General features: G+C 50.2%; 10 protein-coding genes and 2 non-coding genes across 12 annotated transcripts; 7 read left to right on the top strand and 5 right to left on the bottom strand.

Annotated features, from left to right (window-relative positions):
• The first annotated feature begins 2 nt into the window (after positions 1 to 2).
• BO97DRAFT_t301 lies at positions 3 to 75 on the top strand. The gene has a single exon. It is a non-coding gene; the product is annotated as a tRNA-Lys (tRNA).
• A 598-nt stretch (positions 76 to 673) lies between these two features.
• Positions 674 to 1,667, top strand: BO97DRAFT_287520 (flavin-dependent quinone reductase). The gene has a single exon (XM_025691123.1). The coding sequence runs from the start codon at positions 852 to 854 to the stop codon at positions 1,440 to 1,442; it is 591 nt and encodes a 196-aa protein (XP_025545859.1). The 5' UTR covers positions 674 to 851; the 3' UTR covers positions 1,443 to 1,667.
• Positions 1,668 to 1,695: 28 nt separating this feature from the next.
• On the top strand, positions 1,696 to 3,168 carry BO97DRAFT_466313 (NADPH-dependent FMN reductase Lot6; the record flags this gene model as incomplete). Its single annotated transcript, XM_025699585.1, has 1 exon — positions 1,696 to 3,168. Exon 1 carries the CDS (start codon positions 1,783 to 1,785, stop codon positions 3,166 to 3,168), a length of 1,386 nt encoding a protein of 461 aa, XP_025545858.1. The 5' UTR covers positions 1,696 to 1,782.
• A 924-nt stretch (positions 3,169 to 4,092) lies between these two features.
• Positions 4,093 to 4,761, top strand: BO97DRAFT_474131 (YukJ family protein; the record flags this gene model as incomplete). Its single annotated transcript, XM_025700296.1, has 1 exon — positions 4,093 to 4,761. One exon carries the CDS (start codon positions 4,093 to 4,095, stop codon positions 4,759 to 4,761), a length of 669 nt encoding a protein of 222 aa, XP_025545857.1.
• A 1,183-nt stretch (positions 4,762 to 5,944) lies between these two features.
• On the bottom strand, positions 5,945 to 7,051 carry BO97DRAFT_358199 (Zn(II)2Cys6 transcription factor domain-containing protein; the record flags this gene model as incomplete). Its single annotated transcript, XM_025692242.1, has 1 exon — positions 5,945 to 7,051. One exon carries the CDS (start codon positions 7,049 to 7,051, stop codon positions 5,945 to 5,947), a length of 1,107 nt encoding a protein of 368 aa, XP_025545856.1.
• A 471-nt stretch (positions 7,052 to 7,522) lies between these two features.
• BO97DRAFT_358216 (RTA1 domain-containing protein) lies at positions 7,523 to 8,532 on the top strand (the record flags this gene model as incomplete). The annotated part of the gene is made up of 3 exons (XM_025692243.1): positions 7,523 to 7,691; positions 7,751 to 7,999; positions 8,081 to 8,532. The coding sequence occupies 3 exons, from the start codon at positions 7,523 to 7,525 to the stop codon at positions 8,530 to 8,532; spliced, it is 870 nt and encodes a 289-aa protein (XP_025545855.1).
• A 248-nt stretch (positions 8,533 to 8,780) lies between these two features.
• Positions 8,781 to 8,851, top strand: BO97DRAFT_t302. Its single transcript has one exon. It is a non-coding gene; the product is annotated as a tRNA-Gly (tRNA).
• Positions 8,852 to 8,937: 86 nt separating this feature from the next.
• sit1 (putative siderochrome-iron transporter Sit1) lies at positions 8,938 to 11,630 on the top strand. The gene is made up of 12 exons (XM_025699584.1): positions 8,938 to 9,551; positions 9,610 to 9,693; positions 9,750 to 9,825; positions 9,877 to 9,941; positions 10,000 to 10,104; positions 10,160 to 10,253; positions 10,299 to 10,615; positions 10,664 to 10,721; positions 10,771 to 10,864; positions 10,909 to 11,096; positions 11,157 to 11,216; positions 11,271 to 11,630. Exons 1-12 carry the CDS (start codon positions 9,342 to 9,344, stop codon positions 11,624 to 11,626), a joined length of 1,707 nt encoding a protein of 568 aa, XP_025545854.1. The 5' UTR covers positions 8,938 to 9,341; the 3' UTR covers positions 11,627 to 11,630.
• Positions 11,631 to 12,262: 632 nt separating this feature from the next.
• Positions 12,263 to 13,046, bottom strand: BO97DRAFT_430007 (glycoside hydrolase family 11 protein; the record flags this gene model as incomplete). The annotated part of the gene is made up of 2 exons (XM_025697413.1): positions 12,263 to 12,668; positions 12,760 to 13,046. 2 exons carry the CDS (start codon positions 13,044 to 13,046, stop codon positions 12,263 to 12,265), a joined length of 693 nt encoding a protein of 230 aa, XP_025545853.1.
• A 2,808-nt stretch (positions 13,047 to 15,854) lies between these two features.
• BO97DRAFT_401520 (sugar porter family MFS transporter) lies at positions 15,855 to 17,790 on the bottom strand. Its single transcript, XM_025694343.1, has 4 exons — positions 17,655 to 17,790; positions 17,304 to 17,603; positions 17,119 to 17,233; positions 15,855 to 17,066 (listed from the first exon to the last, which is right to left on the bottom strand). The coding sequence occupies exons 1-4, from the start codon at positions 17,775 to 17,777 to the stop codon at positions 15,883 to 15,885; spliced, it is 1,722 nt and encodes a 573-aa protein (XP_025545852.1). The 5' UTR covers positions 17,778 to 17,790; the 3' UTR covers positions 15,855 to 15,882.
• A 2,299-nt stretch (positions 17,791 to 20,089) lies between these two features.
• BO97DRAFT_409488 (uncharacterized protein) lies at positions 20,090 to 21,504 on the bottom strand. Its single transcript, XM_025696073.1, has 3 exons — positions 21,182 to 21,504; positions 21,061 to 21,134; positions 20,090 to 21,008 (listed from the first exon to the last, which is right to left on the bottom strand). Exons 1-3 carry the CDS (start codon positions 21,227 to 21,229, stop codon positions 20,273 to 20,275), a joined length of 858 nt encoding a protein of 285 aa, XP_025545851.1. The 5' UTR covers positions 21,230 to 21,504; the 3' UTR covers positions 20,090 to 20,272.
• A 389-nt stretch (positions 21,505 to 21,893) lies between these two features.
• Positions 21,894 to 23,588, bottom strand: BO97DRAFT_287418 (uncharacterized protein). The gene has a single exon (XM_025691121.1). The coding sequence runs from the start codon at positions 23,240 to 23,242 to the stop codon at positions 21,977 to 21,979; it is 1,266 nt and encodes a 421-aa protein (XP_025545850.1). The 5' UTR covers positions 23,243 to 23,588; the 3' UTR covers positions 21,894 to 21,976.
• Positions 23,589 to 23,629: the final 41 nt, after the last annotated feature.

The following is a 23,629-nucleotide window of genomic DNA, read 5'->3' as shown; positions in this document are numbered from 1 at the left end:
AAGCCGGGCTAGCTCAATCGGCAGAGCGTGAGACTCTTAATCTCAAGGTTGCGGGTTCAACCCCCGCGTTCGGCTTAATCGGTTCGTTTTTTGGCTCCTCATGCGGTGCCCTTCACAGAAAGCTTGACTCTGTTGAGCTCGCCGAGATTCGGAGGGAGTCACGGTGCCGTCTCGTTGGGAGGTAGAGTCCCACGTCACATGAACCATAGGATTGGAAGTGTCCGAGTCGCAGCTCGAGACGTGTCACCACATATAACTTCCGTGCTGAGTGTCAGGTATCGGCAAACCGATAGCTGTGTATGTCCTTGTACGTCAGACGATCCTGTTGCGTGTGACCAGCAGCATATCACTGGGAGAACATGCGGTGTCTGTATCACCTAAAACAGGCAGGGTTGGTTACCGTATATCATGAGACCGAGCAGGAGATTAATAGCGTTATACCGGTTGATAAGTTTCGCAGTAGACGAGTATCGATACCCATCAATCTGAGCCATGAAAGAGGCAGCTGAATCAGTTGGTGAAGGTTAAGTAACGTTGCTGGAATGAGAGAGGGGAGGAGTTGGTGGAATGAACACCTCTCCTGACCGGATGGATGTTCCCGCTAAGCACGGGCCCATCCTTAGTAGCTCTGGGCTCGGCCTTCGCGTGCTTATGCCTCCGCGGACCCGCGGACCCTACTGCCAATTAAGGAATCAAACTTGCTCTGCCTCTGACAGCAAATAATCATATATAAGAGAAAGGGTACAAGTCTTGATGAAGGGTACATACCAGAGTCACCCCCATCAACAAAGAACACCTGACTATATCCAACAGACCGCGTACTAAACCCGAATTTGACGAGAAAGACTACCATGCCCACCGGCCTGATCGTATGCAGTCAACGGACGCCCCGAGCCGGGCTCCAAATCAGCACCTTCATTCACGAGACCATCAAGCAATCCTACCCAGCAGCAGACATTATAGTCATCGACCTCGCCGAGTGGAACCTCCCTCTGTATAATGAGCCGGGGATCCCGTCGCGTATCACCTCTGCTGATGGTTACGTCCACGAGCACACCAAGGCTTGGTCGCGGGAAATCTCGCACTACGATTCGTTCATCTTCGTCACACCCCAGTACAACTGGGGTTACCCTGCCAGTATCAAGAATGCAGTCGATTATCTCTTCAATGAATGGAAAGGAAAACCAGCGATGATTGTCAGCTATGGGGGTCATGGGGGTGGCAAGGCTGCAGTGCAGTTGCAGCAGGTGCTGCAGGGGTTGAGAATGGTACCGTTGGAGAAGACGGTTGGGTTGGTGTTTCCTGAGAAAGAGGCTGTGGCGCGTGCTTCGAAAGGGGAAGATCTAGGGCTGGAAAGGGAGGGCGGTTTCTGGGCTGGAGAGAAGGAGAAGATTCAAGGGCTGTTCGCGGAGCTGCTAGAATCAGTAGAGAAGTTGGGATGAGCGTGTCATCGGATGTATGGAAGAGTGGTTTATGACGAGTGACACGGCTGGTCTCATGTTTTTGTCATTCATACATCTGGATAAACGATGCACTGTGCCGAAAGCTATCAGACTGATTCGAAGCTGAGACGGCCATGTTGTGGTCGGACAGGTAATCACCTGTCATTAGAATGTCACCTAGCCTTGCTGATAGCAGATGTCTCCTGTTCATATAATGGAATGCGGTCGAGATTACTCACCACTAGCGGCTGCCTCGAACAAACACATTCGGATCAAAATCCCGCCCCGGTGCGCTCTTACGGCAGCAACCCGACACGACTCCAACTGATACTCATTCAAGATGATTCATTCAGCCTCGCTGATCTGCATTCTTTTACTTGTATTATCACTCCCATCATCGTGCCTCCAACACAACGTCAATAGAACCAACGAACATACGCAGATTTATGATGTCTGCATTCTGGGCGGCGGAGCGACAGGCACATACGCTGCAATCCGCCTGAAGGACCGCGGGAAGCGAGTTGTGGTGATCGAGCAGAACGACCACCTCGGTGGCCACACAGAGACTCTCTACCTTCCCGATGGTAGCCACGTCGACTATGGCGTCGAGGGTGTATTCGACGACAAACTTACCAGAAAGTTTCTGACGCGCCTGGGGATCAGATGGCGTCGTGTGCTCCCCAATTATACACGTCAGGACTTCGTAGACTTCACCACTGGTCGAATGGTGGAGTCTCCAGTAGGGCTTGTTCAGTTACTGTTCGCAACCATACGATATCGACTTGCACTCCGACAATTCCCATTCCTTGACAAGGGCATTTATGATCTTCCGGATCCAGTACCAGCAGCCCTCTTCCGCCCTTTGCGGGAGTTCATCGAAGCAAACTCACTTGAGGATGTCATACCCATGTTGTTTTTCTGGGCACAGGGAGTTGGCAATATGCTCGAAATGCCTGCAATTTATACCTTCCAGAACTTCGGAGTACCACATATAGACGCCCTTCTTGGCGGTTACATCTCACCGGAAAAGGGTATGTACGATCTGTATCGTCGGGCAGCAGCAGCTCTTCGTTTCAATGTTCATTACCAAACCAAAGTCATGGAGACCAATCGCTCTGACTCCGGCGTTACGCTCACTGTACAGCATAATAACGGAACCCAGAGCACCATTCAAGCAAAGAAACTTCTCGTGACATTCCCACCGATCATGGATAAGCTCCAGGGCTTCGACCTCAACCAAGAGGAAGCTGATATTTTTAGCAAGTGGTACTGGCGAAATTACTATGTGGCGATCATCAACAACAGCAGCATTCCTGATGGCCTGTATGTGACCAACACCAATCCTCGCACTGGCCCAGGGTACCTACCTGATATGCCCTTTGAGTCCCTGATTCAGTACATGGGTGTATCTGGTTATCCGAATACCAAGATCGTGGGCCCGATGAACTTCACCGCGGAAGATGCCAAGCAGCTCGTTGTGTCGGATATTACCCGCATGAAGACTGCAGGGACATACTCCGTCTTAGAGCCCCAGATTGCCGCATTCGCTGATCATTCGCCCGAGACATTGATGGTTGCTCCGGAGGAGATCCAGTCAGGATTTTATCGTCGCTTGTATGCTCTGCAGGGACAGAGGAGCACCTTCTATACAGGATTGACCTTCTGTTCGGACTATTCATCCCTGCTGTGGGCATTTACGGACACTATCCTTGAGAAGATGCGTTGACGACTGGAAGATAGGGATAGATGGTCCGCAATATAACTCTCGTACCGTTAACACATAGTACCTATTATTCATGCCGGAATGAATTCTGGAACTGATTAAAAAGCTTCTGCATCGACCACAACCAAGCCATCCACACTCCGAAATATGACATACTCTCTTTACCGTTCACTGATTCGGCGCCAAATTGGCGCTTGTATGTATTCTCGGCTAGAATATACTAATGAGAGCCTCGCTGAAACGTGCTCGCATAAGAGTTTCTTGGGGAATTGACGTTTCTGGGTCCGAGGCTCCGAGCATTCCTCATACCGCTCGAAACGCTTTCAAATCATGGCATTTGCAAGCTTAGCCGGAATGCCAAAGGCTGGTTGCAAACTAAAAGGCCTGGATATATGATTTTATGTCACTAGGAGGCATAGAGCCGATGTTGAGACGCATGGTTGAAAGTGCGTGGTTGTCTGCTCATAGTTCTCACAGTTCAGCTGCGCACAAACGTACGTTGGGTTTGCGAAATTCCTGGATATAATGAAGCTGAATGGAAAGTGGATACATCTAAAGCTAGATAACCGAGAGGCTAAATCGGCTTGGCCGAGACATGCCCAATGACGCAGGAGGATGGATAAATCAAGGCGAGCTGTCAACTGAAGCACGCTAAGCATGGCACGTGCGGGGATCAGCCCTCTTGCTTGGCTTATCAGCTGCTGTCACTTGCTGACGACTCCAGTCCAGCATTTGCCGATCAGAATAATGCAGCTGCCGATGACGGAAGATGAAGCGATGTGAGGTAGTGCGGTAGCTCTTCTGGGAGCTGAATAAATACGAACGACCCCTCTGTCAGGACTCAGCTTTTCTTCCTCTCGCATCTCTTGATTCTCACAATAAATCTCTCACACACTCTATTTGTAATCCGCATCTCCCACATCCATAATGACCATCCCTCACTACGGCGTCTGGGTAGGTCAACCCACCCGGTACACAGCTCAGACCGACGAAGAAGACCCTAAGTCTCCTCACATCTATCTCTACTTCAAAGACGACTTCTCTTCACACAAGCAGCTCGAAGCCGCAATCAACGTCAAATCTACCGATAAGGACAGCCGTCTCGTCTACTGGTTCGACCGACATTTCACCCACTCCATCACCGACGAGCTCGCCAACCTGGACCAAGGCTTCCATTTGCTCAGCTCCTACGCCCACAGTCGCTATCGTCGCCGCGAGACCGCAGACCTGGAGGGCCTGGATTTTGTCCGCACTAAGGGGCTGGTTGATATCAATGCCGGCGCTGTTCTCGGTGCTGACGGCGACCAGGATATTCTCGATCAGGTAGACCCCATCCTGACGGATGCAATCAATCAGAAGGCGACGGTGTACATCTTCGGATCATCGTATGGCTCTGGGATCCACGATATTCACATGAATCAGGGCAGCGTCGGCTATACCAATGGAATCTATGAAGATGGTGCTTTGTTGTTCCTGTTTGAGGATGGGCATTGGGAAGCGGTATTCTTGGCCTTTGCATCCCAGAAGATCCCCACGAATGACAAGGGAGAGCCGAAAAGTGATAGCAATTCACTGGCCACTATCCTGGGTCAGTAGAGCGGGGTTTGTCTGAAGGAGTGGGGATGGTGCCATGCTTGTGTGACATGCTGGGCTGATATGATAAGTCAATATGTGCTATTCTAAGCAAGCTCCGAAAATATCAGTGGGGTAAGACCGGCACATTATTTATTGTTGCGGTGAAAAGATTAGCTCGTCGTGTATCATTTTAGGTGTTCTACATTGTCTTTGCTAGGAGCAGCAAATAACATTACTTTAAATACAGTTTACTTATTTCAGAACACACTACTGGCCCTAGATATGTTACAATATTCTTCCTAGCCGTTGATTCTACTACCACTGACAAAAATTGGCCCAAAACATGCAGCTTGCTCCCAAAGTGGAGGTGAGAGCACATGGTACTTTGTGAACTGTGGTGCTAATGCAGGCAATTTTACAATATTAGATATGCATTGCATAATTCATTCTCACAGAGAGCCGCCAGACCCTCTATAATTTAAATAGATGATGCTGCGAATGCAGAAATAGTAGGCATGTCTTAATCATGGTCACCCACAGATAAAAAACATTCACCTTGAGTCTGTGTGGGGCAGGCCCCTCTTCACTCTACCTATATTCGATTGAATTCAATGGAAAGGCTTCAGACTGAGAAGCATTTAAATATATTGACCCTAGCTGCATGGCCACCCTGCTGTAATCACTGGGCGGCCCGAATATCTAGAGTTTTCCAACCCGTTCAGTAAGTCTTTCTGTTAGCCCTTTACTACGGAAAGATGAGGTAATTATCAGGCAGCCGAAGCTCTATAGTTTGGTAAAAACGCAGAATACCCGGGTAATCGACTTCGCTCGCATCCTCCTAGGTCATCCGTTGTCTTGTCAGGATAGCCCTGAAACAAAATTGACCAATTCCAAGAACACATCTGTTTTCTGATCTATGAATTATGCACGGGCTCGAAAAATAGCCTCTTCCGATCCTGCGATTACGCCGCCAGCAGTAGGGGCCATTTCTTTAGTATGCTTGCCGATAAGGTCAAGACAGTCTTAAAGGATAGTTCATTCCTGAATGTTGTTGCAATTGCTCAGTCTCCCGTTGCTGCTGCTAGTCGTTGGTTGTACCAGGTTAGTGCCGGGCCTCATGAGCTCCAGAGCTTCATGAATATTGCCGGTATTGTCTCTAAACTTACTTCTAAACAGCCTAATGCATGAGGTTCCCAATCCGATTTTATGCATCCCGAGCCCACGCAAGCTGCTGGCCGAGACCCGTGCCCAGACGATCGGAAGCAAGATTGACCAGATATCGACCCCACCCCTCCATCCACCAATTGTCAATGATGAAGTCAATTGCGGCGCCAAAATAGCCGAGCAAGACAAGACTTATAGGCTCATCCTGCGTCAAAGCATCCAGAAATTTCGATTTCACCAGAGCTGCCCATCGCAGTAGAACGGCTGCTTTGTCAGTGTCAGCGCACAGCTGAAGTACGCTCAGGAGGCTCTCAGTGGCATGTTCTAACGCAGGGTCTCTTGTTTGCTGAAGCTCGAGATCGCATTCCTGCTGCTGCTTTGCATGCAGCTCATGCAAAAGACTGTAGATGGTCGTTGCATGGAGCTTGATGGACGTATTCCCCCGCATCCTTTCCACGGTCAATAGACCGCACATGCCTCCTTTTTCGATCCACGGTCGAGCCTGCGAGACCACAAAGGCTGCTCCACGTATAAGCTTGAAAACCTCAATGACACCCGACATCGACTGAGCTTTAGATTCGATATTCGGCCCATGGGTGGCGAAGGAGAACATGGGGACGAAGCAGGAAAAGGCGAATAGAGCATGGCAATTATCCGGAGTGACTTGACTCAGGAGAGGTAAATATAGCGGCAATGCAGTATTGTTGTGAGTCATCGCCACTTCGGTGTATAGCTGTCGACATTCGACGAGGCCATAGTGGCTCAAGTGAAGAGCTGACATCGCCAGGAGAATGTGCATGAGAAAGGAAAGTGACAGCGCCTCTTGCAGCACAAATGTACGTAGCACCTCCCTGGTTGATTCCTGGTGGAGTAAAGTGTCAACAGTGGCTGCATGCCAATGATTGAGAAGCTCAAGATCGAGCATGGGAAGCTGCGAGCCGCCGTTCAACCCGGAGATAGCGTGATACGAAGGCTCCTCAGGTTTTCGCGGAGGACGTTGAGGTTTGTCATCGCCATAGAATGAGAACTGGATATTTTTCCTGCGACAAGGACTGCAGATTGGATGCAATTCGTCGCATTTGATTCTGCGCTGTTTGCATTGGCCACACCCGTGATGCGACTTTGCGTAAGGGCGCCGCAATGGCATCTCTTTAAGCCGGACATGTCCAGGAGAAATGTAAGGGGCAGTTCGAATGCGGAGAAATTGGAGCCTCTCGTCTGTATTCTGAGGCATCAGCTACTAACTCCCGTAAACCATACTTTTTGTTGGGTATAAATCTCGAGAATGGAGCCATGAGGAAGTTTCCGATTGGTCCCGCACCCTCGTACAGATCTATTTTCGTTCTGGAAAAGTCAATGCCAGGTGCTCTGGCATCGAGATCTAATGTTATTGTATCCACTTAATAGCTCTATTTGCAGCTTGTTTACCATTTCTTATGGCTGGAGTTTTGGCTCCCAACACTCTTGAATTCGAGATGATCTGTTTCTTTCCTCATGGAGACTAGTCCAAAGGATAAAAATGCTGCTTATCCCCTACTTGTTCTCTTAACATCGCATTCCACATGCTGGTCATTCAGGTTGCAAAACAAACAGGAGGCAGACAGCGAAATAGACAAGGATGGTTGAGCTGGCAGCTCGCTCAGGGTTTAAGTACTATTACTGCAATCCCTCGCTCGCCGCAGCAGTCATTTTCATCATATGTTTCCTTCTCCCAACAATTTTACACACCTATCAGCTAGTCCGCACGAGAACATGGTTCTTCATCCCGTTCCTCGTGGGAGGCTACAGTGAGCTACCACATGTCTCACGCACGATAGTTCCTGGGATAATGTCTGGATGCCCCTAGTTGAATTCATCGGATACTGCGCTCGCGCCGTATCAACGAAACAATCGCCTGATTGGACCATGGGACCTTTCCTAGTTAACTCTCTGATGCCACTTGTGGCACCCGCACTTTTCGCCGCATCCATTTATATGGAACCAGAAAAGCTTGTCGTCGTTCTTCACGCCGAGCGCTATAGCCTGATCAGACCCAAATGGATGACCAAGATCTTCGTGCTGGGCGATGTGTTGTCCTTCCTGCTCCAGTCCGGAGGTACGAGCTCATGATACACCTGAACCCAGGAGCCTGGTGATAGTGTCCATGCTAAAATTTACTCTTTTCCCTCCCATGTAGGTGCTGGCATGATGGCTGGGAAGACCCAACCCAGCTTCAAGACTGGGTCGAATATCATCGTCGTCAGGCTGGTCGTTCAAATAGTGTTCTTCGGATTCTTTATCGTTACGACCGGCCTCTTCCACCTGCGGATGAACAAACAACCAACGACATACTCGCCGAGTTCAGGCATAAACTGGCAGAAGCTAGTGTGGACCCTCTACGCGGCGAGTATTCTCATTCTCGTGCGATCGATATATCGTCTGGTTGAATATGTTGAGGGGTTTGGTGGATATTTGCTCTCGCACGAGGCATATCTGTATGTGTTCAATGCGCTGCTCATGTTTGTGATGATGCTGTTTTCCCATGTTGTCCACTCAAGCGAGCTGAATACTTGGTTGAGATCCGGTGGATTGGTCAGTAGGGCGTTCAAATTCGAGCGATTAAATGGGGATGGCATGCGAATTGCGTGAGTGGTATAGCATATTCTACTTATACTGTGCGGGATATCCTGTCAAGTGAGATGGGCAATATATTGCTAGAATCAATGCATGAGAGGCTGCTTGTGATGAGTTTGGTATTAATCAGAAAAGGGGAAAGATGGGCCACCTACTTGTGCTAGTCGGGTTTCTTTAGAAACATGAAATGCTTGCAATGCGATAGCGTGGTCAATGATTTTAGGAATATAAGACATAAATATTAGACCATCTTCAATCAACCAGCATCATTGGTCTAGTGGTAGAATTCATCGTTGCCATCGATGAGGCCCGTGTTCGATTCACGGATGATGCACTCTAATTTTTGCTTATTTTTGTTTTTATTTTAATCTTCCTTGCGCAATATCCGCGATACCTGCTTTACAGTGCCTTGCTATGGACCAAGACTTCTGTCCGTCCCATTCCAGACCTCTCGCTATAGGTTTCCACGATAATCTATATCGACATAACTCAATGGCGCCTTGCTCCCTGGATTTCTTACTGTCTCGAAGCACGGATTTCTATGAGATCAACTCGGAAATGACAACCGCCAGCACACATCAGGGAACCCACCTCCCGCGGACATTTGACCCGAATGTCATGCTAGAATCGAAACCATACCGCTCCAATTGCCGGGAATTCATTGCTCAATAGAATGTCGAGCCTTTTCCAACAACGGACATCCCCAGCATGACGATGACCCCTCGTTATCATATCCTCCGCTACTTAAACACTTCCTGCTCAAGCTTGACCCCAATAACTTAACATCACGGCAACGAAAATCCACCTGAACTCTCTACCTGACGATGTCTACTCCGAAGTCCGCCCGCGATGCATCTCGACAGACTTCTGGGGATCTCCCCACCGAGTCTTCCGAGATAGGCAACGTCGGTGTGAAGAGAATGGAGGCCCTCTATGAATTCCTTTTTCCTGGCCTTCGTGCCATAGTCTTCGTCGGCCTCTTCTTAGTTGCCTACGTTTACGGTCTGGATGGTCTAGTGCGGAGCACATATCAGGTCTTCTTGCCTGACACCCAGATAGCAGATACGTGCTAATCAAATGATGAGCCGGCAGCCTTACGCTACAGCCTCGTATAGAAGCCACAGCCTACTTGCGACCGTTGATATCCTGCGAGCTGTCATTGCAGCAGCGATTCAGGTACATCGTGGCTTCTTTGCTTCTGCCTAGCTGCAACTAACATCTCTTGCTTCTAGCCAACTGCAGCCAAGATCGCGGATGTGTTTGGGAGACCCGAACTGATCGTGCTATCGATCGTGTTCTATACCGTCGGTATGAAGAAGGAATCCAACTTGAGCTCGCTCGCCGCTTATACAGTCCAAGGTACTATCGTCGAGGCTTGCTCGAGGACCGTTGAACAATTCACCGCAGGCGCAGTGCTATACCAGGTAAAATGAAACATTTCCCCACTCAATCCCTGACATTGACGGTGGGAACGAAATCTAGGTTGGCTATACATCTATTGTGCTACTCGTCGAAGTTCTTGTCGCCGACTTGACGTCCCTTCGATCTCGCTTGTTGCTCTCCTATATCCCTGCGATCCCTTTTATTGTAAGCGTGCCTCCTTCGATCACAGATAATGTGTCACTCAAGCCGGACAATGTAGATCAATACCTGGGTTAGTGGAAACGTTGCGGCAGCTGTTCTGCGCGCCACCAGCTGGCGTTGGGGGGTTGGAATGTTTGCGATAATGTACCCTGGTAAGTGGCAGACCTCTCTAGTCATGCTCAGCTGACCGCAATCAGCCTGCACGGTCCCACTGCTAGCCATGCTGTTTATTTGTCAGTATCATATGAAGCGTTGTGGCGATTTTAATGGCCCTTGGGGACTTTCTTTCACATGGTGCTGCGCCAGAGAATTGTTCTGGTACATGGATGTGATCGGCATCATCCTATTAATCGCGTGCCTATCCCTGATACTAGTTCCCCTCACCATTGCAGGAGGCTTCAGCGGGCGATGGAAACAGGCCAAAGTGATTGCGCCTCTGGTAATGGGGTTTCTATGCATCCCCGCGTGGGTTCTTTGGGAAAGAACATGCAAGCACCCCTTGGTGCCGTTCAAGGTTAGGGTGCCATTCCTTGTATGAGCTGCGTTAACACCTGGAGGTTAGCTGCTCAGAGACCGAGCTATCTGGGGATCCTTAGGAATCGCCGTGATGCTCAATACAGGTATGACTACGAGCTTGCGCATGAATGGTCAGATGTTTACAAGGTATAGCCTGGGCAATGCAAGGAGAATATTTGTATACGGTTCTCGTCGTCAGTTTTGACGAGAGTATCAGCAGTGCGACAAGAATCCACTCGCTCTACAGGTAAACTTCCCTGAACCAAGGCCGACGCAAACTGACGTAGACAGCTTTGCCTCTGTCATTACTGGTTGTCTGCTGGGGTTTGTTGTATACGGAGTGAGACGACTCAAACCTTTCATCGTTGCAGGTACCCTTTCATTCATGGTCGCGTTTGGTATATTGATCTATTACCGTGGGGGGCACGCTGGATCAAGCCATTCAGGTATCATAAGTGGGCAAGTTATTCTAGGCATTGGTAGGACACGGCGGAACCCCCATCAAAATTTAGCTCTAGTACATATCTGACGTCTCACAGCTGGTGGGCTCTTTCCATACTCCGCGCAGGCAAGCATCCAGGCTGCTACCAAGCATGAGCGTTAGTCACAGTACCTGAACAACCCTTCTTGCAAACAGCACCTAACCAAGTCAGATCTCGCCGTGGTCACCGGTCTCTTCATGGCCTGCTACAACGTCGGCAGCGCTGTTGGGGGAACCATCTCGGGGGCAATCTGGACTCAAGTCCTACCTAAGCAGCTCGAAACCCGCCTGGGCAACGCCACGTTAGCGGCCGAGATATACGCAGATCCGTTCACATTCAGCCAGCTTCACCCCATCGGAACAGCAGATCGGGATGCGGTCGTCGACGCGTATAAGCATGCGCAAATGCTGCTGTGTATTACTGGTCTTTGTCTGACCGTGCCGCTAGTTGCGTTCGCTCTCTGCACCCGCAATACAGTCCTCACACGTGAGCAGAGCCTTGAAAATGCTGAGGAGTACTCGGAGTAGGAGGTCCAGGTGAGCGAAAGCGGGCTAGACGTACTTCGATGAGTAGGGGGTCGAAGTTGAGTGATCTAATCGTGGTGTCACCGAGCATTGATAATCAAACTGCGATAGTTACGAGATTGGTTATACTTGTCAAACTCGGAGACCAGCCCACGTAGCATAAGAAAACGAGTAGGCGAAGAGCGAACGATCAAGGCTGGACAGCCCTCTGCAAAGCACGTTTACCAATAGCCATGTGTCTCACAGCATCAATTGCTAAGACAAGTGAGACTTCTTCAATCGGATGCCTTAGAGATGCTCGAGGCGCAGAATACATTATTGGGGAACATTCTGACCCGCTGAAAACGAGGGAGCAAATCGAGTAGGACCAGTAATAGGACATCGTAGTTGCTACTTCTCTGTACTTAATTTCTGGCTGTGAGTTCTAGCACAGGTTTACAGACTCTTAGCATGCCATTCCTCCTGTGAGCACCGAAAGCAAGTCCAATTGAGCAGAATTAATACCCCCCATCTGCATACCTATACTACCCAGAGTCCAGTTCACACCTGCAACCCCCAAGCGACCACCAACCCCCCAAGACCATTGACCCGGCACCAGAGATACGAGCGCATATCACAGCAGGATACACCGCACGCCTCTCAAGCAACGGTAATAGACGCCGACCCACTGCTATAGTACCCCTCAGTGGCCACGATCTGGTAGTTATGGGTGCCCAGATTCAGCCCCAGCCTGGCCCAGGCATTGAAGTGGTTCGCCGTCGTGATGGTGCCGCCGACACGCTTGGACTGCCGAATGGACCAGTACTGATTGAAGGTGGCCGTGCCCTGGATGGAGGGGGCGTTGGTGCGGGTCGCCGTGTAGATGTTGTAGGTCGCGCCGTCCGAGTACACGGTGCCCCTAAAGGTCCCGGCCGAGGCCGGGTTATAATCGCCGTAGTCCTCTAGGATGTAATACTCGACTAGCGGGTTTGTGGTCCAGCCGTAGACGGACAGGTAGCTGTTTCCGTTGTTCACGGGCGCCCAGGTGCCGGAGTAGGTGATTGATCTTGAGGGAGGGGGGTCTTAGTGGATGCGATGATGTCTTGAAGGAGAATCATGGGGAAGTCAAGTGGGCGGGAAACAAGGCTTCGTCGTACCTAGCGCTACCGGGATTCCAGCCCTTTCCACCTACAAAGTTCGACGCTGACCGCCAGTTGACCGTGTACGATCCCCCGTTGCCGTTGGCGTATTCGACGTCTCCGCTGGCACCGTCGGTCCAGAACGAGTAGTAGTAGCCGTTGTTCCAGCCGGTCGAGCTGCCGGTCGAGCGCTCGGCGAGGGCAGCACCGAAGTTTGGGCCGCTTTCCTCCAGCTGTTCAGCTGGAGCAGCGAGGGCCTTGACTGCAAGGGCGCAGGCGAGGAGGAATTGAGCCAGGCGAGCCATGGTAGTTTTCACTGATGAGTTGGCTTGAAAGTATGTGTTCTTTTTGAATCTGCGGGATTGTCTTGTCTCTCACCCCCCCAGAAACCCGACTCGACCCCTTCTTTATACTTTGTCTGAAGAATCTAATTTAGCCGTCAGGGTGATGAAGACAGGGCTTGTGAAACGAAGGTGTGTTCTTGGCTTCGGCACTTTAGGGGTGCGTTTAGCCGGGCGGAACAAGTGCCGATCCTAAAACGGAAGCAATGTCGATCAGTCAATCTGCCTAAATGAATCTCTACCCCGGATTATGGCTAATGCCACTGCTTCATTTCTTGGCTAATCTTCGTGCAGAATGGCGATGATGGCGTTTTCGAAGAGCCGAAGAGCCGAAGAGCCGGGTGTGTTGGGTTGGGACTTGTGCATTTGTGCCGGGCTGAGTGATACTGCCGGACAAGGAGCCAAACCTCCAGATACAAGTAGATATAGGCAGTCAATCAGCCAAAAGGCAGCAACAACTCCCCGCATTGATCCTATTTGCCGCACGGAGAACTGGCCCGAGTTGGAATAGGAAGTCTAGGTGAGAGGGGCTAAGCCGAGTGATCTGTCTACCAAGCAGCGTATGCTGTTCTTATTGTCGCTTCGAGCCAATAGTTGTTTGGCATCTTCATTAATCCGGCTTCCCAGGTCATACTCAATTCGATAATACGGAACCTCCATCTTCGCCATCTTCAAGCTGGGGAGGACTAGGTTGGCTCGCGTTACCAAGAACTGAGGGTAGCCATTCAAGTAGATATGGTTCTTTGAAAAGTTGCAGATAATCCGACTCCGATACCTCTAAATGGTTACTGAAACTCTATATCGAAAGCACGTCCGCTCGTGCTTACTGTCAATCCCCATGGGGGTGGGTCAACTGATTGATAAGATTGATAAGGGTTTAACCGTAGGGTCACCTCCCTCATTGGTTGCATCAATGAAATGATAGCACAGGATTGTTCAAATCCAACGCTTCTACCTAGTATTTCCGTCCCTACAAATTTCCTATAATTCTTCAAGAACCTCGAAGATACAATCTCTCATATGTCCTGTTGCGATACTGCAAGTGGATATCAGGAACAGTGTATCTACTGATACATGGAAGCGTGGAGCGATCGATCGACCGCCTAGAACTGGAGACTATGAAGATCTTGAGACGAGGCAGGGCCCGATCTACGGCCCTTGCTTCGTAGTTACAACCCCCCTTCACAGGTAGTCATACTCAACCCTACAAGTAGCGTTGTATCCGAAGTGTGTGGAAGGAGGAAAGCGAAGAGGGTAGCTTTGAATCCTAGTGCAGCCGCAACACATATTGTCTCACGAATAGGCCGAGTGATTACAATCAGATAGTATACCTCTCTCTCTACCTGCGAAATGAAGCATCGTCTATACTGTGTATCATTAGATGATCGGCACTCAGATAATCGGCAAAATCGTGCCCGAGAAGACAGATCCGAATGACCGTGAGTATTGCCTGCATCGTGGCTTGAATTCAGAGCCAGACCGAGGAGGGTAAGCCTAACCCAGTGAATGCGACATTTCTCGCGGTAGATACAGCGGCATTTACCGCAGACCACACGATAAACCACACTAGAATCGACATGAAGATTCTTCCTCCTGACAACACTATTCCAGAAGAAATGTCGAAGAAGTCTAGACTCCACCGATACACGAGCGGCATCAGTCCACATTCCACGTTCCGCATCGGAAACCGACGAAAAGGCCCCGGACAATGAAACTCCGCTTTTCAATCGAATTTTCTCGTTTTCCAAAATACATCGGAACTATTACTCAACAAATAGGGGAGAAAGAAAAAGAAGAACAAATTACGAGTACTTTATAGCTCATTTCTCAAACCATAAAAGAAAAAAGAAGACTAGACCACGTATAGTATATTAGCGTCGGGATCGGTGTTTTGTGAGAAGTCACGAAGGCAGCACAGCTACGGCTGTGTGTACGTATCCGAAAGAGGAACTCTTGACGTCGGGAATAGGGTCATAATAGTCAACAGGCTACATGAAGAAAGGATCATTGTAAGGGTCTAGGAAATGGCCTTACCCCAAGGGTAGAGGTTAGAGTTAGCTGGAGGAGGATTTCGGCCATGCTGACCTGTTGTTCTGTGCAGCCAGAACAGAGACAGAAAAACAAGGTTAACTCCAGGGGCACCCGACCGAGACGAGGGCCATGGCATTACTATCGGCTCCACATGCCTTACTCGGGATTGATTTATTGGCGATTATCGGCGTAATTCTGAGAGTGAAAACGGCTCAGAGGCTAGAAAGGCGACGACGACTCTCACAGGCCGCATTGCGACAGAGGCCTAGTGTGGAAGAACATCCGGGGAAAAACGCGGGTTCGAAAGGTTGGGGAGTCGAATTTGAACTTTCGGCACCGTAGAAGGCTAGAAGGAGGGGGGCAGGGTAATGCATTACCCGCCACCCTTCGGAGTCAATCATTACGGCTGACCGTCTGGCTACCGGCCAGAGTCAGGGTCGGTCGTTTGGATAGGATAGAATTGTAGCCTTGTTTCCAGCCACAGACCATGATTTTCTCTACGGCAAAACCCGGGAAGAATTCTCGACTCTGCAGAATTAGGGCTAGTTTCCTCCAGTAGGAAGTCGGACCCCTATAGAGATGAGCCGATAGGACCGAGCCTCTTAACACTAATGATGAATACGAACTGCTACGTGTTGTTCAAATGGATACCGCGACTGCGCATGCATTAGACGAGTCATTTGCCATGCGTAAAAAATTAAATACAACCCCTTTCTCCCACCCGAATTAGTTTAGATCTGCCCCCCATCTTATCCAGCGACCAGGTCGCTTACATCTCCACAATCTCACCCTGGATCTTAGCCTTCTCATCATCCAAGTCCTCCACCTTCTCGACACCAGTAAGACCCAGACGGTCGTAAATGTCCTGCATGCGGAGACGATCCGCCTCCGCAATGCTGTCCATACTGCCTCCGAAGAAAACGTCCAGCTCCTCCAGGGTCTTGTCTTTAGTTTCAGGTGCAAAGTACCAGATAAAGATACCCCCTAGCGCACTGAAGATGGCGAAGAAGATGTAGGTTCCGTACTTCATCGAACTGAGCATGTCCTTCGTGGTCAGGCCAATAATAAAGTTGAACATCCAGTTAGTGGAGGCCACAATGGACACACCGCGAGAACGCATGCTGCTCGGGAAGATCTCCTGGGCGAGAACCCATGACACAGGACCCCAAGAGTATGCGAATTGAGAAGCGAAGATCCAGATAAAGACAATGGCAACCCATCCTTGAGCCTTGTACAGCCCTTCGTTCAGGTTCCAGTAATCCTCGTAAAGACCTTCGACAATCGCAACGACAATGTGACAGCAGAACATTCCAATGGCTCCAGCGATGAGGAAAGTTTTGCGGCCGAACTTGTCAAGAAACAGAACCGCAGGGAGTGTGAAGATAATCTGAATGATTCCGGTGACACCCGTAGCCAGCAACGTCTGCGTGGTAGACGAAAAACCGAAAGATGCAAAGATTTGTGGGGCGTAGTATAGCACAGCGTTGATGCCTGTGAACTGCTGGCAAATCATCATTCCGCATCCGAGCCAAAGACGTTTGAACATGTTGGGAGCGAACAGGGCCTTCCACGGAGCCCATTTCCCGCCGACTCTGATGGCTTCCGCATTGGACTCCTCATCAAAGAGCACGGCGGCCTTGATCTCCAGAACTTCCGCCTTGAGCAGGGGATCATCGGGCGAAAGGCGCCTAAGCTTGCAAAGAGCAGCAGTGGCTTCTTCTTCGCGGTGCTTGGACATCAACCAACGTGGAGAGAACGGGAAGAAGAACATTCCGAACAGCAAGGTCCAAGCAAAAAGAATTTGCAGAGCCAAAGGGAGTCGCCAAGCAAGAGGCTTTTGTCCCATACAGGTGTGCCCGTGGGCCGCGTTATAGTCGAAGGTTCCATCCGCCAGATAAGGATTCTCCACGCCTTCGGGGTTGCAGGTGGTGCCACCCACATATTGCATTCCTACTGCGGTGTAAGCAAAGCCAAAAATTGCATGGCTAATTAGAAAGGACCTTACCATAATCCAACCAAAAGGAGATGGCGGTTCCAATGGTGATGGATAGTTGCTGCAACGAGACCAATGAACCACGCAGCTCGGGAGGTGCGATTTCGGCTTGATACAGAGGAATAACCTGCAAGATGGCATCTTAGTCAGACCTCCCTACTCGTACACAGTGGCAAAGACTGGAGAAGTGAGCTTACCTGACTGAGCTGCCCGATACCGATACCACCGATGATACGGCCAGCGAAGAAGTAGGCAGGGTTCTGCGCAGCAGCCTGAAGAGAAGAACCAAGAGTGAAGACCACAACAGCCACCATCATACTGTACTTGCGGCTAATGCGGTCCGCAAGGTAACCGTTGAGCAGCGCACCAGCCCAAGCACCCAGCTCCAAAGCGGACACGAGCCAACCTTGAATGGTCGAACCCATCAGCGAAGGAAAGTGGGCTTGGAAGTTCTGCATCACCAGCACAGGCGCCATGACTCCTTGATCGTAACCGTACTGCAGATAATTAGTCTGAGGTAATCAGCGGATATGGAATGCAATACATACCATGATGCAGCCCAGCGAAGCGAAGGCACAAGTCATGAAGACATAGGGATTCTTCAGCATACCAACCAAGCCGTGAGGCTTCTCGGCGTTGGTACGCCCGACCACTGACTGACTGACAACCATCTTGAGGGGTAACTGGGACGCTGTGGGATGGTGGAGAGAAGACGAAGGGGAAGAGCCTCCATTATAACATCTACCCTATGCTGGGTCATGTGACAGCCACGTCCCGTTTTTTCCTGTTTTCTCTACGAGTTTCCAGTGACTCTAGTTGCGTCCAGGCCATGGATTGCTTCATCTGTGACTAATGTCATACGCCATGACCCATGGCCGGATGTTTGTCGGAACAGGCACCATACCGAGTCCTCTCATCTCGTTCAAAAGGAGCGGGTTGGAAGACTAGGGGGGGCCAACATGGAGGAAAGCACCAGTCGCCGTCGCAGTAAAAAGCCACAAAAAGCCATTGAGGCTAGGTCTGACACTCCTGAAGTTCGGCTTGTCCCCGCGGGTTGAATTCGACCCCGGGCCTCTACCCCGGGAATGGCTACTGACTGGCTTCGGCCGCCTGAGAGTGGCTCCGTTGGCCGTGGGACTTCGCACTAAGGTGGTCAGCACCAAGCGACCAGCAGATAATTTCGATGGTCAGATCCTGCGGGGTAGTGATCGGATCAAGATTGCTATATGGAAAATGCGGTCTTCCTGGTATGTACTCAAAGTTGAAGAAATTTGAGATTTGGAAAACCGATCCCCAGTAAGTACTAAACCCCATGGGAACAGTTCCTGCGAACGGGAATGTGAAGATGACCGATATGACCGATATGACCGACTCGTGGCGTAGCCAAGGCCAGGGGTGAGACACAAAACCATGTCAAGGTTGAGTGTCGTATCGAATGTAAGCTCCGATGTGCAAGAGCCAAGTTGACGCCCAATGCTTGGAGTGCGCGGCTGCCAAGAAAGTATGGCTCGTTCGGCAATCGGCAGTCGGCACCGAATGGGAACCGGCTCTCTAGTTCCTAGTCAACAATTCCGCTGACAGGAAGTTCAGTCAGCGAACATTGCCTCTTCCTCTATTCCTCTTTGGTCTCTAGTTTTGGGCTAAGCTGCAGAAATGTCTAAGACTCTACCAGGTTTTCATTTTTGACTGGTAGACTCCGGCTGGGGTTATCTGGGGAGTTCCAGTCTCTCCGGATTCCACGCGGCTTGCGTGGCCATCGGCCTGCTTTTCCCTTCACGTGGAAGAGGAAAAAAATGGTCTTATTCCCGGCGATTCCCCTTCCTACTTGACTCGGGCCGCGTTTTCCCCAGCCCTCACTGCATAGTATGGGGCCATTTAAGATTACTCGAGACAAAAGTCTACGCCAGGTAAGGGCAATGTGGCCGTCTATCGTCAGTGGCCATTATAATCGGCTTCATATAGTACTCATTGTGCGGGGCGCATAGATTTTATTCCGGTCCCATGTCCCCATCATCCCATCGCCCCAACCCATGCCTCACTAGAAGCAAAAATTCGCAGGAACGCCGCTTAAATCTTGATGCGAGCAAGTCATACGCCGTTACAAGCTTCGGATTTTTTCTTAATATCTCTGTTGCCATAGAAAATCCGACTGCGGCAGTTGACATGCGGCCCCCGTCCCAAAGCCGAAACCAGTTCATCGAGTCTCTGAATCATTCTGCGCTCCAACAGACTTGACCGCTTTTTCCTCTCACATACGCGAAGTGAGAGCTGTGGCAACAATCTCGGACGCCCCGAGAACCAGATAAGCCTTGGCCACGAGTTGGGAATTCACGTATGGACTAGCAAGTAGCAACAGCCTGTTACCAGACCAGAAGAACGGCTCCCACTAGCCCGAGATTCCGCACGCTAGCCTGAGCGCGTGACGTCGCTTCCCGTGGGGAAGACTTCAGGAACAGAAATCAGGGATCCGTGTGCAGCTGGAAATCTGTACAGCAAGAGTATCAGTCATATGGTCCCATTACCGAGGCCTTTGGACTTAACACCCTGTCTGTTATGTGGAAAACATCGCGCTAATTCTGCCCCTGCCAGCGGGCAGCTAGTGGCACGGGGCGCGATATCGGCGAAAACGCTACTGCCCTTAAGTCTTGGAAGGCTCAGGCCGATTGAGATTTGGAGACGGTTTGCCGATTCTAGCAGCGTCTTCGGAAAGGGAAGCTTTGCTTGACGACATCATCTGTCTTGCAGCGCCAAATTTCATTCTCCCCTTTGCCATTATTTCCCTGAATGAGCGCGTGTTCTCTGGGTATTTCCTGTATCTGGTGTGAATAGGATGCCAGTAGGAATACTAACTAACATGGTCCTGAGACCGAGTAGATCTTCTATGATATATGCATCATTTGCGATTGGCCAACTGCTGATGGTGATGATGATGCTTTCAGTGGCTGGCTAAGTCTTGGACTACCCTGGGTCACTATGGAGGGTCCTGGGACAAGAGTCTTATATAGTCTACCGATAGAGTCCAAGATCAAGTATACATAATCTATTTCCCTTCGAAAGTGACATGTAAACTGCCAAGATTCTGGAGACCCAAGTTAAAATATTGCGACCTCAATTCTGGTGGCCGAAAGTCCCTGTTGTTATGTTGGCGATCAATCTTCAGTCGGAGTCACAAAGCAAGCTCGTGCTCTCCTTGACCATCCCGCCACTTCAACATCGCGTGTGGTATCTCGAACTGATCGGGGTCGATTTCTTGGACCACTACATCGTGATACGCCGCACGTACTGTGACTGTGTCATTGGACGGGCGGTCCAAGTTAGTGAGGGTGCTAAACATGATACCTCCGGGTGAGCATTCTTCGTTGAAGTCGGCATCTTTCGGGTTGTTCTGCGCCAGTTTGTGGCCAGGATTTCTCCCACCCAACAGAGAAGGGTAGCTGGAGAAGCATTTCAAGGTTCCAGCCCGACAAAGCCGACTGACCACCACATCCAAATTTTCTTCTTTTGCAATTACCACCGAAAGAGCAGCATGGAGCTTCTGTGCGCCTTCAAACGTGATGGCATATGCTAAACTACCCACCACTTCTTCAACCTGACAAGCCAAGCGCATCTGGTTCTTGACTCCTGCTGGTGGTTCTCTCTGATAGAAATCCAGATATCGACTTGGAACCGCTGTTATGTCATGCGGCGTCAGAAGGATAGTGGAATCGGTCGCGCATTTCATCCCACAATGGCCCAACCAGAGAAGATCCCAGCGATCCCCATACGGTGACTCCACAGTCGCATTGCTTCCCTGCATTAGCTTGACCCCTGATGCAAACCCCTTCAGTTGCATTTTCAGATTGACATCCCAGTCGACGGTTTCCTCTAGTATTAGTGCACTTGCGATCTTCTCTCTCGCCACCCTAGGAATCTCTGTCAATCGAGGCACGCTCATGTAATTGCGCTGTTTCGTACCTTTGAATCGCATTGAGGTGTGCATGAAAGGTACCCATCCCTGTTAAACTTCCACCCACGATTTTATCGCTGCCCTAATGCTGTCAGTGAGATTTCCATCAATAGATCAAATCGTTCTTACATTAGAACTTTCTTCGGGATCATTGTGATCTTCTGCGACCATGCCCATGAATTCGGTCCGAAATCCCGTCCACAAAGAGCCAGAGACTATTGCTCTCCGTCCACCGGGACTGTAAGAACTGCCTATTGCGAAGACGCGCTCGAACTACTCGGTGTTAGTACATAACTGATTGATAGACCGGCGTGTGCCAAAAACCCCTAGACTGTGATTTCTAGCTGCTTCTGAGCTATTTGGGTCGATCCTGGTAGATGCAGGCGCGTTCGAAACCTTTGCATCGAAATCAGGCAGGAAATACAATAATTGAAACATAGATACGACAGCCATTGAAGACCCAATCATGAGAATCAAATATCGACATATCTTTCGTGGAGCGCATCGGCTCGACACGCTCAAGAAAGTCATGTCTTCAGATGAAGGCAGTCTGACATGCTCCGTCTGTACAACTGATCATACTTTCAACTCCATGGCTTTTGAGAGAGAACCGATCTCCAAATCTTCCTCACTGCGGCACTAGATACAGGTGTGATGAATTGTGTGATCAGGGCACGTCTTCCAGTGAGATATTGCGACTTGACGCCGGTTTCCCGACCTTTACCCGATTCGAATAATGGTCAGGGTCCGACCCATGTCTAGCTTGGGGGCCGGTGTGCTATAGCGCCATTAAGACCCATTTGGGACGACCATCTCACCACCGGGCGCCATCTTATCCCATGATTAATTTCCGATTCCGACCGCCGTACATTTGTCTGAAGGGCTGACCGAAACAGCCGCGAGGATTGACGAGCACGTTGCCATTTAGAACCATCCAACACTGCGCTCATTTAACCTTTCTCTATTTTTTTTCCCGTCCTCTGTCGATGAATTGGAAGCATGATAAGAGGGCGGCGCACCTTGTGCACTATTCTCCGCGATGTCTTTGCTCCCCGACGTCGCTTGAACATCTGCCACCATTTCAAAGGGCATATCTGCAAGGCTAAATTCGACAGACTTCCCTGCACACTCGAATGCGAAGGACGCACACAGTAGATAAGATCTGCTGAGATTAAATGTGCTGAAAGAAATGTCCGACCGGCTTAGCCTCAGAGGCCCCAACGTGTGAGATAAATCCAAAGTCCCCATTACCGGCATTGCAAGAGATCTTTGATTCAACAACTCGATTCTCTCGTGTACCTGCCCTGATAATGAGCCTATTAGAGATGGTGCAGCACGCGCAGCCGTTTGGCTGACAACACACAGAGATAAAGATTGCAGTGAAATCTCGGGCGGCAGACTGACAGATGAGTCTTCCATGAAGGGGTGGATCTCTAGAAGGCATGTAAGAGACGATCCTTGTTTGACACGTATCGGATAGGAGAAGGTTGCTTTGAAGCTGAAACGAGGTTGCCGTGCCGAAACCCATGACTGGAGCCTTTCCTGAAAGGTTAGACTTCGCCCTCTGTTCTCCAGGAGTAACAGGATGCTGCGGATCTCAAACATCTCTGCCCTTTGCTGTCGGTATATTACCGAATCGCAGGCTTTTTCCGCGCTGGGTGCCGGAGGAACAAATCTGAGATGCAGCGTCTCCTTGAACAGGGCCAATTTCTTGCCCAAAAAGCCTCGCTGTGATTTGAAGACTTCCGCCTCTAATTGGTACTCGATTGCACAATTCAACTTGCGAAGGGTGTCTCCGGTATCGACCGCGAACGACGGCGGTAATGGGTGATTCACATCGTTGCGGAAAGGAGACTTCTCAGTCCATCCGGACGACTGCCCTGGCGATTGAACATTGGATGGAAAGGTGAACACGAACGGCCATTCATATGTTCCCGGGGATAGCGTGTCGCCATTGAGATGTGATAAGATCCTCTCTTTATCGAAGAGCACACATTTGCTGCGATAGCTTGCTGAGGGCGCTGCCGATCCCTTGACTTTCTGTACCTTGGCCTTGCTGCGCCCGAAGAAGCTCACCCGAATGTCGTCGACCTCGGTCGCTTGAGCGCACTGAAACTCGACGTGACCACTTATTGTTTCGCCCCCAGAATACCAACGCTGCTGATTGTCAAGGTGTATGATGAGCGGCATATTGGTTGAGGAAGGGGAACGGGGGTGCGTGCCTCAGAAGTCTTGCTGGAGACCGGTCCTAAGTTAATTGCAGAACGCAGCGCGTCAGGGTCTTTAGATAGCAGGGCCATCAGTCTCTGGGTCAGGGTCAAGCTTTTGCATCGAAAGTCAAACGTCCAACATGCTCTCGAGTCGTCCGCCAGTGGGCGTTAAGGATCATCTTGGCCATAGGTCTAGAAAACGAATACGCCAAAGTTACTATATCCGGGATCTCCCCGACCGGTCGGTGGAGAATCTGTCTTCTATTCTTGATCGTCGATCCTTACTGGTCTATCGAATAGGCTTCCCAATACAGCTGTAGCGGCCATGTGTTGGATGGGATCAGCCTTGGTCGTTCCCCGGAGACGT

This window comes from Aspergillus homomorphus (assembly GCF_003184865.1).
Source record: "Aspergillus homomorphus CBS 101889 unplaced genomic scaffold BO97scaffold_94, whole genome shotgun sequence".
Lineage (NCBI taxonomy): Eukaryota > Fungi > Ascomycota > Eurotiomycetes > Eurotiales > Aspergillaceae > Aspergillus > Aspergillus homomorphus.
Note: the sequence above shows the minus strand (reverse complement) of the source record. Positions and strands in the feature narration are given on the sequence as shown.